The sequence below is a fragment of the Python bivittatus genome, unplaced genomic scaffold, assembly GCF_059951505.1.
Source record: "Python bivittatus isolate LINGU-HERP-01145 unplaced genomic scaffold, Pbiv_v1 ctg000090_np1212, whole genome shotgun sequence".
Lineage (NCBI taxonomy): Eukaryota > Metazoa > Chordata > Lepidosauria > Squamata > Pythonidae > Python > Python bivittatus.
The window spans coordinates 5,967,604-5,984,551 of record NW_028277046.1 but is presented as its reverse complement, the minus strand read 5'-3'; the positions used below and the strand labels follow the sequence as shown (position 1 = coordinate 5,984,551).

General features: G+C 49.1%; 1 protein-coding gene across 8 annotated transcripts; it reads right to left on the bottom strand.

The window, feature by feature from the left end:
• Nucleotides 1-52: 52 nt before the first annotated feature.
• On the bottom strand, nucleotides 53-15,727 carry RCC2 (regulator of chromosome condensation 2). 8 transcript variants are annotated; one of them, XM_025164091.2, is made up of 13 exons: nucleotides 15,626-15,727; nucleotides 11,249-11,618; nucleotides 10,297-10,390; nucleotides 7,704-7,847; nucleotides 7,467-7,598; nucleotides 6,951-7,039; nucleotides 6,500-6,614; nucleotides 6,249-6,415; nucleotides 5,491-5,671; nucleotides 5,074-5,179; nucleotides 3,884-3,956; nucleotides 3,258-3,335; nucleotides 54-2,113 (listed from the first exon to the last, which is right to left on the bottom strand). In XM_025164091.2, exons 2-13 carry the CDS (start codon nucleotides 11,585-11,587, stop codon nucleotides 2,009-2,011), a joined length of 1,623 nt encoding a protein of 540 aa, XP_025019859.2. In that variant the 5' UTR covers nucleotides 11,588-11,618; nucleotides 15,626-15,727; the 3' UTR covers nucleotides 54-2,008. The 8 variants fall into 8 exon arrangements, with proteins under 8 accessions (XP_087993006.1, XP_025019859.2, XP_087993004.1 ...); XM_088136878.1 differs by lacking the exon at nucleotides 15,626-15,727 and adding an exon at nucleotides 15,251-15,526; XM_088136876.1 differs by lacking the exon at nucleotides 15,626-15,727 and adding an exon at nucleotides 15,255-15,526.
• Nucleotides 15,728-16,948: the final 1,221 nt, after the last annotated feature.

The window sequence follows — 16,948 nt, the reverse complement described above, 5'->3', positions numbered from 1 at the left end:
ATGCAGAATCATCTGTGCTGTTAGGTCAGTACAGAAAGAAGGAGGTAAGACTCCAGAGTCTACACAAACGCATCATTTATTTAAACATTTATTTTGAGAAATATAAAAAAAAAGGGGGGGAAGAGTGTGACAAGACTAGGCTAAAATCTTTTCTCATCTCATTTAACGCTAAGTTGTCTCGTCCCTCTGAGCCCTTCTCCTTGGTAAGGAACAGCAGGAGAGTCCGCAAACAGAAACCTTTACACCAACCAAGTCAAAAGCAAAGTCTTTTACTTAGCACAAAAACAGCCGTTCTTTGGTGAAGATGGAAGTACCTCTTAGTCCATTCCCTCCCACCACAAATAAGTTATCCCCATCTATGTTCTAGTTAACTTAGATTCTCCTGTAGGATCAGAATGACTTAGCAAATGAAAAAGAAGAACATATTGTCAAAAGCATAGAGGGGTGGGGGGTCGAACGTGGCTGAATGGGAATACAGGGAAAGCCCAAAATATTTTGATCCAGACCCATGGAGTAAGCACCCTCACTTCCCACTGCAGCATTGCTCTCTACCTAGGTAACCCAGCCTCCTAGTATCCTAAGCCTGCAAATTTAGCATGAAGTCAACAAATGCTGCTTTTCAGCTTCCCCCAAGGCTCATCTAACCGTGGTGGATTTCCATTCATTTCTCGCCATTCTAACTCAAGGGAGTAGATCTGGTTAAAAGGGGAGGCCGCCTAAGATGGGCAAAAGGGGACGCGTTTGATCGCCCTGCCCCACAAACCAACAAGGTTTACGCCGGAAAAGAGCGGCGCGCCGCTTTCAAGGTGCAACATTCCCCAACACAAACACCCCATGGTGGGACAAGAAGGGGGCTGCTAACGCAATTCCCCCTGGGCTGGAAACATATCGCCTGTTTCTTTGGGGGAACTTTATACAGCTTCCTCATTCAGGGGATCGGAGGGCCGCTAGCTCTCAGGGGTTCAGAGAAGGCGTTTGCAGAACTGCCATTCCCCAAACCCAAATCTCTTGTATCTTCCGTCTCAGAGCATCATTCGCTGATCTAAAGAAACTCCCCTTTGGAAAAATCCGGGGAGGGCTGGAAGGAAAGTGGAGACCAACCAATAGAAAAATATCTGGGAAGCAAAGGGGAGAGGCTTTTCTTTTAACTTCAGTACCTGGGTGAGAATTTAGCTTTCGTCCACATGAGACGGAGGGAGACTCCTCTCCAGCTTGCAGGCTTCCCTGCTATTTTCAGTGCCAAATGAGTTCATTTCACTTCCTCTAAAACCAGATCCAAAAGCCCCCTCGTGTGGCCAGCATCTTAATTTCAGCTCCAAGGAGAACTGCCGCTTTCCAGGAAAATGTCTTACGAGTCCCGTCCCCCCTAGACGCCTAACCACACAAGGCTATGAGAAAGAAACGCCATGCATAAAGTAACACGAGGCCAATTTAACGTCTGTTGCCACATTTACAAGGTGACACAAAGCTCAATCTGAAATCAACGTGAACTACTGGACTCTGGTGCCCGTTTTAATCAAAGGAAATTACAGAAGGCGCAGAAAAGAAATGAATAACCGCCTTCTTCGGGGACAAAACGCAAAGGATAGGCCACTCTGCAGTAGAAAAACTGTCTTTCAATGCTGGTTTACTGGTCCACTGTTTAACCCAAACAGGTTTAGCGGGGAAAACAAACAAAAAATAAAAATAAAAACAAAAACGGACAAACACCCCTGCAGCTTTCATCTGACTGGTGACCCAAAAGGGATGAACGGATTTCCTCAATTTATCGTCCTCCACCACCACCATCGGAAACAAAATGAAATACAAAATACGAAACAAGCCGTCTTGGGGGAAGGATGGGGTGGAGTGGGGCGAGGAAGAGTCATAGCAACAGGTAGTTAAAACTTCAAATGGCGTATAAAAACTGAAATCTCAGGGAGTCTAACGAAACGCACGTTGGTGTCTGCAATCTCTTCGCGAACAGCGTTCCAGTGCAGTCGTCACGGGGAAAGGCCCACGCCCTGTGTCAGAGCGTGCGTGGGTTGTATTCTGGTAATTTCTTGATCTTCTCCTTTTCGGCTTCGCTCTCGTCGCGGGCAATCGCCAGAGAGTGCGCGTAGCCCATGGCTACCTGTGTAAAGAGACGAGGCTCCGGTTGGGTTCAGAAGACAGGCAGGCCCTGGTTGACAGCACAGGGCAGTTCTGTTTGCGTGCCCAGCTATGCTGAATAAACAGTTCGTTTTAGGGCTTAACGTGACCATCAGGTTTGCCCGGTAAACTAAGATAATGCCTGGATTATAACACATCTCCTCACATGTGGAGGTTGAGTCTGTGTTGCATGGCCTATTCAACTGGCCATTATTGGAAATTAGAGTCAATACACCCAGTCTTTAGTTTGATAAACTCCACTCATGAGGAGGAGATTGAGGTATTCTTATTAAGTGAACCAATACCCAGATGTTTTGAAGATAACGTTTTTATTTATAGCCATAGCTTATAAGAACCGTTTGATCCCTTCTATGCAATGTTAACTTTATAAAGTTTCTCCCTTCTATCTATCTATCTATCTGTCTGTCTGTCTGTCTGTCTGTCTACCTACCTACCATCAATCTATCATCTTATCTATAATCTATCAATCCATCATCTATCAATCTATCATCTATCAGTTTATTAATCTATCAACTATCCATCCATCCACCCACAAACACACTTATACATGTGTAAAGGGTGTCCTGTATTTTTAAATTCTGTGACATTTATTTATTTATCCATTCATTCAGTGTGCATTTGTGACCCTGGGCGGCTCACGTCATTAAAAACCAAATAACACAATCAACAAACAAAATACAGAAACCAGCAAAAAAACACAGTAACCGCCTTTAAAACCAAACTGAGAACCCAATTAAAAACCAGAAAACATGAAAAGCCGGCAGTGTGAGTCACGGATCGATCCACGCAGCCATCTAGCGGGCTGCAAACCATAACCGGACCTCCAGGCCTGTTGCCACAACCATGTTTTTAGAGCCTTTCGGAAGGCAAACCGGGTTGGGGCCAATCTAACCTCCGGGGAGATGATGTGCCTGTGGTCAGGCATTGTGACTTGGTCTTGGACCAGGAATAAATGATAGTAAATAATAGGTCAATCCAGGAACCCCCAACAGCCCAGCCCCATTTTAGCCTAACTCAGGGTGTTGTGCGAATTAACCTTCCGAGGGTATATCTGAGCTCCCAAATCTGCAAGGGGGAGGCGCGAGGCTTCCTCACTGCCAGTTTACCTGTTCTGTGTAAATCCCATCCAACGTTTTCACCTCCTGAGCCGCAGTTGAGGATTTCGGCTTGTGGTCTCCGTAACCCTGGAAAAACAAGGGGAAGAAACCCGTCAGGAGGATCCCGGCAGGCTCTGTACATCTGTATATTTAAAAAGCAGGTTCAGGCTCCGTGTAGCACCCGCTTGCCCTGCGTCTGAACTGGGTGTATCCGAGCCAAGGAGATACCCACTCAGTTCCTCCAATGATTTTGTTACGGAAAAATACCCGGCCGATAAATTTAGGTAAATAAATACTTAGGAGACTATTAAAGATTTGTTGCACCAAATAACATTAAGAGACACTCTTCCACTCCTCACATCAAAGCAAGCTCGTTTGGAAGAGCCTTTGCAATAGCAAAAAGCCCCCCGCCCCCCCGATGTTAAAGCACCTCTGCTCCTTGGAGTTTTCTCCCCCCCCCCCCCGTTTTCCTTCTGGCATTTTTCGAGCAGGAAAACCTGTATCTTCCTGCACTTCATGGAGAAAAGAGGCCACCTTGTTGGGTTCATAAGCCACGCACGTGTCCAGCAGAAGAACCAAGCAAGAGAGGACTCCCCGCGACCCAGGCCGTGGCATCAGCCACAACTGCCTCTTACCAACTCTCCAAAGGTTGGAGAAGGTCCCCAGCTGATTGTGCTCTCATCCGCTGCCACTATAATGCTGCTCTTCCTGAAAGGGAGGAAGAAGGTGACTGCTGAAGAGCGGTAGATGTTTCCCTAAAGGTCCACCTGGAACAGAATTCAGCCTGCTGCCCTCCAGATGTTTCAAACGACAGCTCCCTTGAACCCCAGCCAGCATAGCCGATGGCTAGATTATGGGAGCGGTCGTGCAGGAGAACACCGGCTCTTCCTCTAGGACCAGGGAGAAAGATGAAGGAAAGATCTGGGTTCCTGGACTGTCCTTGCTGCAACAACCATGAGAATGTACCCCAACGCTTTTCCGGCTTAGAAAAGCAGCACGCACATTCTGGGTTGGCCAAAATTAGAAACGTATGCAAAAGAGACTGTTCCACTCCTTTGCAGTCACAGGCAGTCCTTGTTTAACAACCACTTGTTCAGTGACTGTTCGAACTTATGACAGTGCTGAATGAGTAGTAGTTACAACCGGACCTTGTACTTACGGCTGTCACGGCCTCCCAGTCACCTGATTACGATTTGCAGCCTTCCCTGCCAGCTTCCCACAAGCTGGGGAAGCTGTCAGGAAGTCAGAAGCTGCAGACGTGAGGTCCTCGCTTAACAATGGCAACCAGGACTGCCGTCGCTAAGTGGTGTGGACACGTGGTTTTTCGACTTACAACCGCACCACTTAACAAAGGAGTTTCCGGTCCCAATTAGCATCATTAAACAAGGACTACCTATATTTATTTGTATCTGGTTTACAGCCTTCCTACTGCCACCCAATGAAAAAGTTCAGGGTAGTTTGTAAAAATGTGAAGTCATATGAACAAACAACACTGTAGTGAAAACTTCATAAAAATAGAGTGGATTACGTCCAAATGGCAAATTTTAAAAATATATGTATATAGGAAGAAAGAAGGGCATATCACTCTCTCAGTGGCCCTTCTGGGACAAGATGAAACATTAAGTTTAATTCTAAATTTAATTGCTCACAATCCATAAACTTAGAAACAGGGGCAAGCCATTTTCCATTTTCCAAAGCTGAAGAAGTAGCAAAAGTGGCCTTTGAAAGAAGAGCATAAAATCTGAAAAGGGGACTTTTCCATCTTCTGCGTACCCCTATTTTTTTTCCTGGTGGGGAAAAAAAAGAAAAGAAAATATCTCCTTACCCACAAGACAAACTACGGATTTTCCAACCACATAGATCCTGCACAGTTTTGGGGTACATTGTTGACTCCCGGGAAGTGTTCGTTGCTCCCCAGAAAAACAGGCCTCCTGGGATAGACATAAAAGGGGAAATGTTTTTTTACCACTCATGTGCATTGTTCACAAAGATGCCTGCTCTCTTTGAGGCTATTAGCAGACAACTGTCCTGCCAATGGGAAGACGTTCTGATTTTTTATGTAGCAAGAGAGAAAGGATGCTGAATTGCAGTAACTGGAGGTCATCCAATACTACTGCAGTTTTCACGATGGAGGGAAAAAAGTGCACTTCCTTGTGATATACACTGATGGCAGGATCTTGCAAAAATAACATTTTTTAATTCAAAGAGCCCCGTATCCGGTCGCATCAGAGGTGCAGCTTACCTGTTTCGCTGACCGCAAAAGAGCAGGTGTAGCCCGCGTAGATCTGCGCCGCCCCACGTCCCGGGAAGTCGAAGAGCTTCACTAACCGTGGCACCATCTCGTCCCGCTGCTCCGCGTGTCCTAACCGGCCGTAACCGCCGAACCCCCAGGAGAACACCCGTTTCTGCGAGTCCAAGATGAGCTGAACAGAGGAGATTGCAAATTAAAAACTGAATGGAAGAGCAGGATTAAAAAAAAGAAAAAGCACTGAAGCTGAGGTTGGAAAATGTTCCAAGATCAAAATGTTCCTCTTCTCTGATCTTTCTGAAAAGATTCCAGAGTCAGAATGGCCTCTTCCAACATCACTGGAAGAGTTTTGGCCTCAAAACGGGCCATTTTGCATTCTGAACGGCCCATTTTGAGGCCAAAACTCTTCCAGTGACGTTGGAAGAGGATGCTCAGCCTGAAACATTTTGCACACTTCTAGCAAAGAGCTCCGTTTCTGATTGCTGAATGGCCAGATCCTATTAACTGGCAACGTCTGACAAGGTGCGTCCACCTTTGGCACCAAAAACGACGGGGCCACATTTTGAAGTCTCATTCCTCATCCACTCCGATCTGCCATGATGTTTCATAACAGCAAGAAATAGGTGTTTAAAAATCAGCACACCGTCCCTGCTTCAATCCTCTTTGACTCACCTGTTTTGCTGCAGCAAACGTTTGTCGCTGTACACAACCGACAGCCCAGAATGCTTTTGCAAGAGGACTGAAAGTCTTACCGTGTGGTTTGCGCCACAAGCGACGTCTCTCACAACGATGTTTGGGACAGGCAGGATCTGGCCATCTTTGGTTTTTTCAATGAAGATGGCCACGCGGCGGGGAACCAGTTCGCAGTCGTATTCTATTCTCTGGGCCCGGGCGATGAATTTCCCGTCCGAGTTGTGTCCTGTTGTGGGGCAGAAAGATCCAAGCTAAGGGGGCCCCCTCCACTTCCTCTCCCCAAACGCATTCAAAGCCACAGAGGACATACCGAGCTGTCCGTATTCGGGACAACCAAAAGAATAGAGATTCCCTTTGCAATCCATGATCATACTAAATTCTGCACCGCAGGCCACCTTGGTAATCGGCTGGCCGTTGTACATGATCTAAAAAAACCAAAAACAGGGTTTAAGGAAACACCACAAAACACACTTACCTGTTTCCCCAAGGGCCACAAGGTCAGGAACACTGGCTTTTTCATGCTAGACTATTTGCTACCAACGTGAGCCTGTGCAAATTTTGTTTTTTTGCGCCCACTGCAACCCAGATCTTGAATTCTTTGTAAGAGCGGCTGGAACGTTTCCCGTTCAGGGAGATGGGGCATTTTTCACAACCCACACTGGTAATTCGGAGACTGAGAAATGGGGAAGCAGTCCCACGGGGAGGGAAAGCCGAATTGGGAACAGCTCAGGAAATGTTGCTCTTTAAAGATGCTATTGTACCTGTGTGGGGCTGGGGACCGCGTCCGTCTGATTCCCCAACCCGAGCTGCCCCATCTTGTTCTCCCCAAAGGCAAAGACAGACCCATTCTCTAGAATGCAAAGATGAAAAAAGTCCCTTTTAATTCCACCTTACAGATGTTAAGCCAAAGCCACCTCAACACCCAGCTCCAGTGGACCTTAATATTAGTGTGAACATCCAATTTCCTCTCCTTTTAAGACTTCCCCCTCCATAACCTCTCTTCCTTTTTATTTACACCGCCTGATAAATTCTTCCTTTCCCCCTAAACACCTTGTTACTGGATCCTGAAATCTTCCCAAAGCCGCCAGATCTTCACCTCTTAAGCCCTCGTGCGATGCTCCCCCTTTTAAACCAACATTCTCTCTGCCAGATGTTCTGCTGCTGTTTTCCTATGAGCAGCTGGATTGTCAGTGGGGACTCTAGGACATCTTGCCCAACCCGTGTGTGGAGAGGGAAAAAGGAAGGCGAGGCAGAGAGACCCACACGGGCTCCAGTACCTGTCAGGGCCAGGGTGTGGTTGCGTCCACAAGCTGCTGAAACCACCGTCTCGCTGCTCAGCACCTCGATCGGTTTGGGGGCATCGACTCGCTTGGTGTCTCCGTGGCCCAGCTGCCCCTTGTCGTTCCGCCCTGGAGAGACACGGGGAAAACGGGAAATGCGCAGCTGGTGAACGGCCAGCCCCTCCTTCCCAGGAGATCTTGCTCAATCAAACTCCCGCTGAGACGGGGACTCACCCCAACTCCAGAGCTTCCCCTCGACGGTGATGAAGAGACTGTGAGCGGAACACGGCCCCGAAATTATGGTCCGGACTTGGACTCCCGAGAGACATCCGTACCTGTGTGGTCCCCACAGGTTCTGGCCAAGGTTGCGGTAAGCAGCTGCAATTATTATATTATATTATATTATTATATTATATTATAATACATGCAATGCAATGCAATAAACATATTATATTATAATAATATATTCTATTCTATTATTTTACAATACATTACATTACATTATATTATATCTATACCATAATTATTCATTCAAATTCAAACTCTAACAGACTCTGGGCAGCGTACGAAACCAAAAAAACTATAAAAACCATTAAAACATACCACCACACAGACAGCCTGGACTAAAGCGACGAGAAAAGCAGTATCTATCACAAGCACCCCCCCCCCAATTCATGAATGCTATAAAACAGGAATGTTTTAAAAGACCGAGTTCCAAGGGAGGGGAGATGTGCAGGTGGGTTTCTCTCAAGTGTTCTTTTGAAGAAAGATTTTAGGAAAAGTTCTTTGCAAAGCAGTCGACCGACAGGAGCAACATCGGGAAAGAAAAAGGTGCAATTGATTTGATGCTCTGCTAAAAGAGGTGGAAAATGGCTAAATGGTCTTGCTGAGCTTGGCACCTGGAATGAAGTGTGCCCTGGCCTTTTCAGCACCAGGTGGTGGCTTTTCCCTTCATTCCACCTTCTAAATAACGTGGGACGCTTCCACGCAACATGTTACGCTGGAGCATTTTAACCATGGTTTGCTTTTTGGGGGTGGCTAAATGTGCTGTATAGCCCTAGAGAATCAGCGCAAACACAGAAAATAAGGAACAGGTTAAGGGTGTGAACACAGCTGTGTAGCACTTTGTTTTTTTTCCTTTTAAAAAAAGGTGGTATGATGTTGAGCTGCCGCGAGATCTCCTTGCTTGCTGAATGTGTTTCTTTGGGTGGCTATTCGTAATTCAGTTTTATTTCTTTATTTATAGGTTTTATGTTCTGTATTTAAATTATTTTTAGGAACACTCAAAACCCCAGTCACTTACAACTCTCTTTCGGGACAACAGATAAACACTGGAAATAAATCAATAATTAGTGAACACGCAGAATTTGTAGGGTCTAAAACACAAGGTATCTGCACGCTTCCGACAAAAACTTCCATCATCCCTGGTTGCAGAATCCCCAGTTTGGGCTTTTCACAGGAAGTTCCAGAAACACGTTTTCCTGGGTTCTAAGCAGGAAGAAAAACAGATTCTGGAAGCCTTAAAGTTTGTGCATTTTGTGTGCCCATTTATTCTGCCTCCCCGCCGTGCGCCTCCCCAGCCAGAGTCTGCCCCCCTCCTGGGTTGTCTTGCTGAAGATTACAGGCTGAGCTCAGATGTCTTTGACCAGATACCAAAACAAAGGGGGCTCAGTCTGACTCGGAGACCGACGTCAGCGCAGAGATAAGAAAAATCGTGGGATGCGAGCACTGGGTGCGGGACCCGCTAAAAAAGATTCACACGGTGAACCCTGAACTGCTGATGAGCTGAGCTCCCTGAACTGCAAGTTCAGGACCCCACTGAAGCAAAATCAGAACCTGCACCGAAATAGAAGAGGTCCCTTTATTTGAAAATTAGGGGGTGCTGTTCTGAGCCCACTTTGTGAGGGAAGAAATAGGTTGATCTTGCAGCCCAATCAACCCCACAGAGTGGTTGCAAAGATAAGAGAAAGAGAGGGGAGGAATTAATTACGCTGCCTAGAACACCTAATGCGACGCTTCCCAAACCTGGGTAAATTACCCAAAATTGGGTAATAATAATTACTCTCTGAATTGGGTAATAATAATTATCCTTTGAATAACAAGACTTTGTCTCCAGCGTGTTTACCGTTCCTGGCACAGTGAGGATTCACTACAGCACTCTTGCTGCTTCTTGTCACTGAGTTTTAATTACTATTTTTGTGAATTATTACAAAGATGACAACTTGTGCTTAGGCTGGGCAACCTGGTGGAAGTTTAGTGCGTTCCCCCACCCCAAAATGCAAAACCCCGCATGCAGAAAATGTGTATGTTCTCTGTGCAAATACTGGATCCCAACAGAATCCAGCCTGTAACCAAGATCAATAGGAAGTATAAATCTTACAACGCTACATCTTCTTCCACTCAACTGCACGATACGGCGCAGAAAGCTAACAATTTATTTTGAATTAGGAACGGCTGTTTTTGATTCCCCAAACCCTCCATCCGCTCAGCTTGCTAAAATGATTTTTATACTTGTTGCAGGCTCTTTTCTGGGTGGCACAATGCGCACTCTTGCAATGTGTTTATTTAAGAGGGGCATCACTCGGGGTGGAAAAAAGCAGACGTGCTCACTGTCGCTTAATGGAACCCATTAAAGAAACCTAAAGAAGCCGAGCCTAAAAAAACACATCCTTGTCAGAATCCAGCAACAGATGTTCTCTTAGATGTAAGAGCAATTTGCTCCAGCCACAGCTGGGTGGAACAGTAGCCCTCCTAAATTGGGTTTACACGCAGGAAGACGAGCAGCCCGCTTTATCCAGAAACGATTCGTGCGGTCCCGGCTACGCACCTTGCTGCTTTGGCACTTCCTTCCGGCCGATCAAGTCCCAGTTGGTGGCCCCGAATATCAGAAGCTGACCTTTACATTTCGAGCCTTCAAGTTTCTGAAAAGCAGAAAAAAAATGAGGCGAACTTCTAGCCGTGTGTTGCGTCAAGTCCCGAGCAAATCGGACGCCTGGAACGCAAGTCGAAATCCCCAGCAGCAAACGGCGGATTTCAAACGTCCCATCCGGAAGGAGGCAATTCTAGCCCATAACAAAAATTTAAAAAAAAACAGCAGAACCCTGCACTTATGAAACAGGAAACATCGACAGCAAAAGCCACCGCTTGAGGACTTTCTAATCCATGGAAAGCCTGCTGGGGAAACACAGAAATCTGAGGAGGATGGGGTAAGACGCTGGTGCAAACTTCTGTGGTCCCCCAACTTCTCAACCGGGAGGAACCCCCAGGGGATTGGATCAGAGGTTCCCGAATCCTTCCCACAAATGCATTTGTGGTCCGGATAAAAATGAAGCTCGCGGCTGACTGGAGCATCTTTGCACTAAAAAGAGCGAATGCTTGAAAAAGGGCCCAGGTAAGTAAGTAAAAGTAGCCAAGGGAAGGCTAGAAATTTAGCCCCGGATCTCAGTCTGGACGCTGCTCGGGAGGACTGGGGGAGAAGCACTGGAAGAGCCAGAGAAGGGTGCTTTCATCAGCTCGATTTGGTTAATGAAAGCAGCCCTGTGCCTTTTCTCAGCACCTGGAAAGCAGGCCGCGGGCAGGAAAATGGGAGAAAGAGTTGCTGGAGGGGTTTGGTGCCCTGCAAAGAATCAGCAACATCACCGTGGCGAGGAGGAGGAGGTGGGCGATGCCCCCCAGCTGGACGGGGGCCCCCAGTGCATCCCCTTCAGCTTCTTTTCCCAGGCCCTACAGAAACGCCTCCCTAGACCCATTTCCCAGACAAGCAAGACCGATCCCCTTACGATGCGCTCCTTGGTGTGCTCCGGCTCGCTGACCACCACGGCGGCCTGGGGTGGCTGCAAGCCTGGGGGGCTCTGCTGCTCTCCAGCCCCTCGCCCGCCGCCAGGCCGGGGCGCCTTCTTGCTCCCTCCGGCGGCCGAGGGCAGGGGCAACGCCAGCCCGTCCTGCTCCTCTCCGCTGCTGCCCCCTCCCCCGTTGTTGCTGCTGCTGCTGCTGCCGCCCCCCCCGCCGCGGTTCTTCTTCTTGGCCGCCAGAGGGGCCCCGCGGCCCGTGCCGGCCCGTTTGCGCGCCGCGCCGGTGCCATTCCCGGAGCTGGCTCCGTCCGCCTTCCGCCGGGGCATCTTCTGAGCCTCCTAGGCCGGTTCTCCTCCTCTGCGAAAAAGGAGAAAAAAATAAGGGAAGGAGGCAGAAACATTCCTTGCAAAAGGCAGGGAGAACACAGCCTCGATGCTCCAAAAGAGAGGAAATTCACCCCAAAGTGCAGAATAAGAATAAATTCTTCCGCCGGCTGCCAGGCTTTGGGTCTGGCATTTGCACAACTTTTTACACAGAGGCGAGCGTGATTTTTTATTATTCCACACAGAGGAGCTTGCTTAAGGCAGAGCTTCCCAAACGCGGGTAAATTACCCAAAATTGAATAAAAGTCGTTTTTCTTTGAGTCACCCCCCTGGAACCCACTACCCAATCACAACAGGACATTTAAATCGACTTAAAGACTGCCATGCGTCCTAAAATATATTCGGAAATCTCCCAAAGCATTCCTCTTAAGATGAAATTACCAGTGGTAATTTGTAGGAATGATATAAAGATCGTTCAATGGTATTGCTTTGTATAATACAGGCAGTCCTCGAGTTACGGCCATTTGTGCAGCCACCGTTCGAAGTTAGGGTTTGGGAAGCACTGGTTTAAGGATACAATCCTGCATTTCATGGGACTGAATACCTGGATGCAAATGCGTAAAACCACAAAATTGGGGGCCCATTAAATTCAATGGAATTTGCTTCTAAGGACCCAAGCAGAAAGTGGTAGCATCAACATAATCCAGTGTTTTTCAAACTTGGCCCCTTTAAGAGGCGCGGACTTCAACTCCCAGAATTCCCCAGCCAGCATGGCTGGCTGGGGAATTCTGGGAGTTGAAGTCCGCGCCTCTTAAAGGGGCCAAGTTTGAAAAACACTGACGTGCTGTATTAATCCTAACAGGGAAGTCCCTTTAAACGAAATAGCAGCTAAAAATTAAAGTAGAAATGGGAAAAGCCACATCTCAGGCTTGTTTCTCCCTCACCCCCCCCCCGCTAAAAAATGAATTTATACCTCATACTTGAGGGGATTCTTCCCTCCCTGCCCACGACCATCCCGAAAAAATAAGGCAATAAAATCTAAGACGGAGCTAGAAGTAACCCAAGCCGTCGCCATCGAACGATATATGTGATAACTCTTCCTCATATATTGCTGATTTCCCCTCAGAAAATGGGGAAGTTCGCCGCGCTGAAGGGAAAAAACGTTCCCTAAACAGAGCCCTCGTAAGGCTAACAATATATAGGTATTTAAAAACGATTCCCACCTGAGGTCTTCCCTCACATGGGTGGGGGAAGAAATAAGCTAAATAAATTGGAAGTGGAGGAGGGAGGGGAAATGAAATATATGACAAAAGGGGGGGACATTTTAAACATTTAAGCATTTCCCACATTTGCGCTTCTCCACAAGTCACAGAGGCTCTGAGGGGAAGGAAGACCCCTCCCCAAATCCCACCCAAAGTGGTTGGAGTTGGGGGCCAAAGGCGCCCCCTCCCCAGACAAGGCCCAAAGCCCCCCCCCCAGGCGGGCAAGCCCCCAAAGAGAAGCCTCGCCCCCTGAACAAGCCAGGTTGCCATGAGGCAGCCCCAGAGGGGGCGAGTTCAAACCAGGGTTAGTTGGGGGGCTGAACTCGGGGTCCTGAGGGGGTCCTGCTGAGCTCAGGCCCACGGGGGGACCCCTGACCCACCCCACCAGACTTTCTTTCCCGCTCTGAGGAACCAAACCTAGGACTAGCCACGATTAGAAACCTGGCTTGGCTGAACCAACATAACTCAGTTCCTGAATTCCGCCAGTTCTGGGTGGGCGCAACCCCCCGAATTGCCACGTCCGCCAAGGAAGGCGAGCCCCCAAAAAGAGGGGGCCTAAGGGGGGCTGTGGGGCGCGGGTAAGTAAAAAGGAATTAATTTGGTAAGCTCGTTAGGGTTAGATTTTAAAGGGAGCCCCCACAGAGGCGGGAACTGAGACCCCCTCAGGGTTGGAAACCCAGTTGGGGGTCCGGGACAGAAAGCCCACAGATGAAAAAAAGGGGGGCAGCACTCCAAATCTGCATGGACAAAAACAGGTATTTTATTGGGAAAACCTGCATTTTCTATGGCAAAGCAGGAGAGGAGAACTGGGGGGGGGGGTCTCAACGGCTTGGCCAATTTATAGAAGTTATCTAGGAAAAAGCAGCAACCATTCCTTCACAGCCCCCCCAAAACTTTTTAGGGGCAAGACATCTGCGTCCCGCAAGCTGAGAGGACCACCAGGCCAAGTTTGGGTTGGGGGTTGAGGGCCACGAAGCCCTTCCCTCACCCCAGAGGAAAGGAGGCCACCAGGTGAGGCAGGCCATCTCCCCCAGCACACCCAGGCACGCTTCTTCCACCAAACCAGGGTTAGCAAGGAGCGAAAGGGGGCATTTGCAACCTAGGCCGAAAACAGGGAGGTTTCTCCCCTCACCGCTTCATTGTGGCGAATAACATTGCAAACCAGACAAGTTTGGGGAGGGGGCTTAGTTCATATAACTGCTGCTGCCCCTCCCTGCATGGAAGGGTGCAATGCACCCCCTTCCCAACTGCACAATCTCCTCCTCCTCCTCCTCCTCCCTTTGCAAGGCTACAGTAAATCCAGGTTTTTTGGGGGGGCAGACAGGACCCCAAAGTGAACTTTAAAGGAGGGCGCTGCAAGCCTTCCCACTTGGAAATGGGGTGCACACTGCAGCCCCCCATCCTCCAGCCCTAATAGACCCCCAGGAGCCCCCTCCTATCCATGCCCCCCAAGGAAGGCCCCCCTTTCAAATGGAGAGGGCAGCCCCGCTTTCCAAGAGGGTCCCCCCCTCTTTCGGACCACCACCCCCTGCATTTATCCTCAATCCCCCTCCCCGCAACGCCCTTTGTGCCCTGCCCTTCTCCCCCCAAGTTTTTTCCTCCCCCCCGAAAAATACCTGCTGCCTCTGCTGGGGGGCCCGGCGGGGAATTTTTGCAAAACTTCAACCCTCTTGGTAACCCCAATCGGGGGAGGGGGTTCCCCCAAGCTCGCAAACTTTCGGCCCGGGGAGGGGAGACGCCACGCCAGGCGAAGTTTTAAGTTGAAAAAGGCGGATTTGCGCGCCGGGCCCCCCCCGCAAGGCGAGCCGCCGAACAAAGGGGCCGAGAGCCTGAACGCGCCGCCGCCGCCCCCCCGAGAAGCGCCTTTTAAGGGGGGACCCGCAACTTCACCCCAAAACCTCGAACAATGCAAGGTCCCCAGCAAGGAAGCATGAAAAAAGCCCCCCCCATTATTGCAAGAGACGCCGCGTGCCATACTCACCGGGTGCACGGAGAGTTGCCCCCGCGCGGAGATTCCGCCCGAAAAATGCCCGGGGGGCGCATTTCGGAAGCCCCCCGCCCGTCTCTCTCTCCCACCGTTTTTTGTTCTTTTTCCCCAATCTCCCCCAATCCGGAGGCCTTCTCCAAGCAGAACTGCAGGTAATTTTCGTAAAAGGCGACCACCCACCTCTTTCCTCCCGATTTGGAGTTATTTCGGCAATAATTCGCTTCTGCCCCCCCGCCAGACGCCCATTCGCGCTCTGGTTCCCCTTCCTTCCTCCTCGCTGCTTTTTAACCTTTTTTTTGCAAACCCACCTTCTCTTTTCTTCACTTTTTTGGGCTGGGCCTTTGCCCCAAGAGCCGCCTCCTCCTCCTCCTCCTCCGTCCCCCCCGCCCCCTCCGTGGCCTAAAAATCGCCTTGCACCTGCCTTTCTTCTCTTCTCTTTTGCAAAAATCAGGGACGCGGAAAGGCAAACAAACTTTGCAGGCTTCGGGGTCTCCAGCCGTCTTCTGGGGGGTGGGCTGGGTTTTTTGACCCCCCTCTCGAAAGCGCTTCTTTGCAAAATTATATTCCTCAATGCAAGTTGCGAATTATTAGACCCCCCTCTCCAGCGTCCCTTCACCCCCCCCGTTTCCTCTGTCTGCCTCTTTTTTTTATTGATTTTGAACAATGGGACCTCTGTCTGTCTCCGATTAAACCACGTGGATCCGCCTTCCTTCCCCTTTTTTTAAAATTCACCCCCCTCCTTAGTCTCCCCCCCCCCCCCGCCAACCTTGCAAAAACGCACTCAACTTTCACCTTCCAATTGCAGGGGGATCAGATTGCAAGCTGGATGCGATGCAAGAGTGAGCAAAAATGATTTGGGGAGGGGGGGGCAGAAAAGAAAGCAAGCTTTAAAATCTTTTTAATGTTTTGCACTACTTCCTGTGAAGGGGTGGGGATCGAAAAACGGCTTTTGCAGAGCCCACCCACCAGATCGACTTAAAATATAAATAGGAGCCGCCAGTACAAAACAGAAACACATGTATGGGCAGGAAAAGGAGGAAAAATTGGGGATAGGAGTTCGTCTGAAAGGGCCCAATTACATCCGCATAGCACCACCTTAAGGACAGGATGACTCCGAGGAGGGAGGCTGGTTGGCGAAAATATCGTCATCTTTGGAAATAAAACTCGGGCGGGGAAGCCCCAGCGCGCATGGATGGGGTTGCCCGACGTTCGTTTGCAAAAGCGAGGGCATAAATAGGCATTTTTTAAAGGAACCGCGGAGCAGTTTTGCTAAGAGCCCAACAGAAGGCAATGCAGCCAGCTTCTGGATCAGACAGGACTCCTGGTTAAGGAGGAAGGGGCGCACCTTGCTTTCGGTGGGGCAGAGTAAAGGGGGAAGCGAGCTTGGGAGTTCCTTTTATTGTCTTTTTTTCCAGGTTTCAGAAAATTGGAAAGATACCTCCCCCCCACTTCGCTAATGCATGGCGAGGAGGCAGGATGGCAAACCTGAGACCCCCAACAGAAGCTCTCCATGGAAAAGCGTCTCTTTTAGGGGTGACCCAGAGAGGATAAATCACGCCAAGAGATCTTGCAAAGGGCCGCAGGATGTGCCCACCGCCGCCTTCCCCTGCTAGAGTCGGGCAAATCGTAAAATAATTTGATCAGACGTTTTCCAAACCAGCTGGAGCAATGTCTGTCCTCCCTGGGGTCCAAGAGCGAGGTGGACAAGAGGTAGGTGAATATTCCAGCAGAACCAGTTAAAACCAGTTGTGGGAGGGATGCTGGGAAGATGAGAGGGTGGCCTTGTAGGCAAGGCTGAAAGGCACAGATAGGCGCCTTGCTCACAAATCCTTTTGAACATGATTTGTTCAAAATAATGATCTGTTCTGTGTTGCGCTGAAGCTGTCTTAACTTGTTTAATTGCTCAGGACGCCTCTTGGGTGTGTCTCGAGTCTTTGCCCCGGGCACGAAGTGGAATTTGGCTTTTAATGGGGGAAAACCTGTATTAGATGGCTAGATCAGGTCTGGTCTGATTTTACGCATTTCCCCTCCCTGTCTGTATCTCGGCTGTCTGTATATGCGGCTTAGGTTTACGATGTAAAGCCAGATCCTCGGGTGCACAATGAGAAAACAACT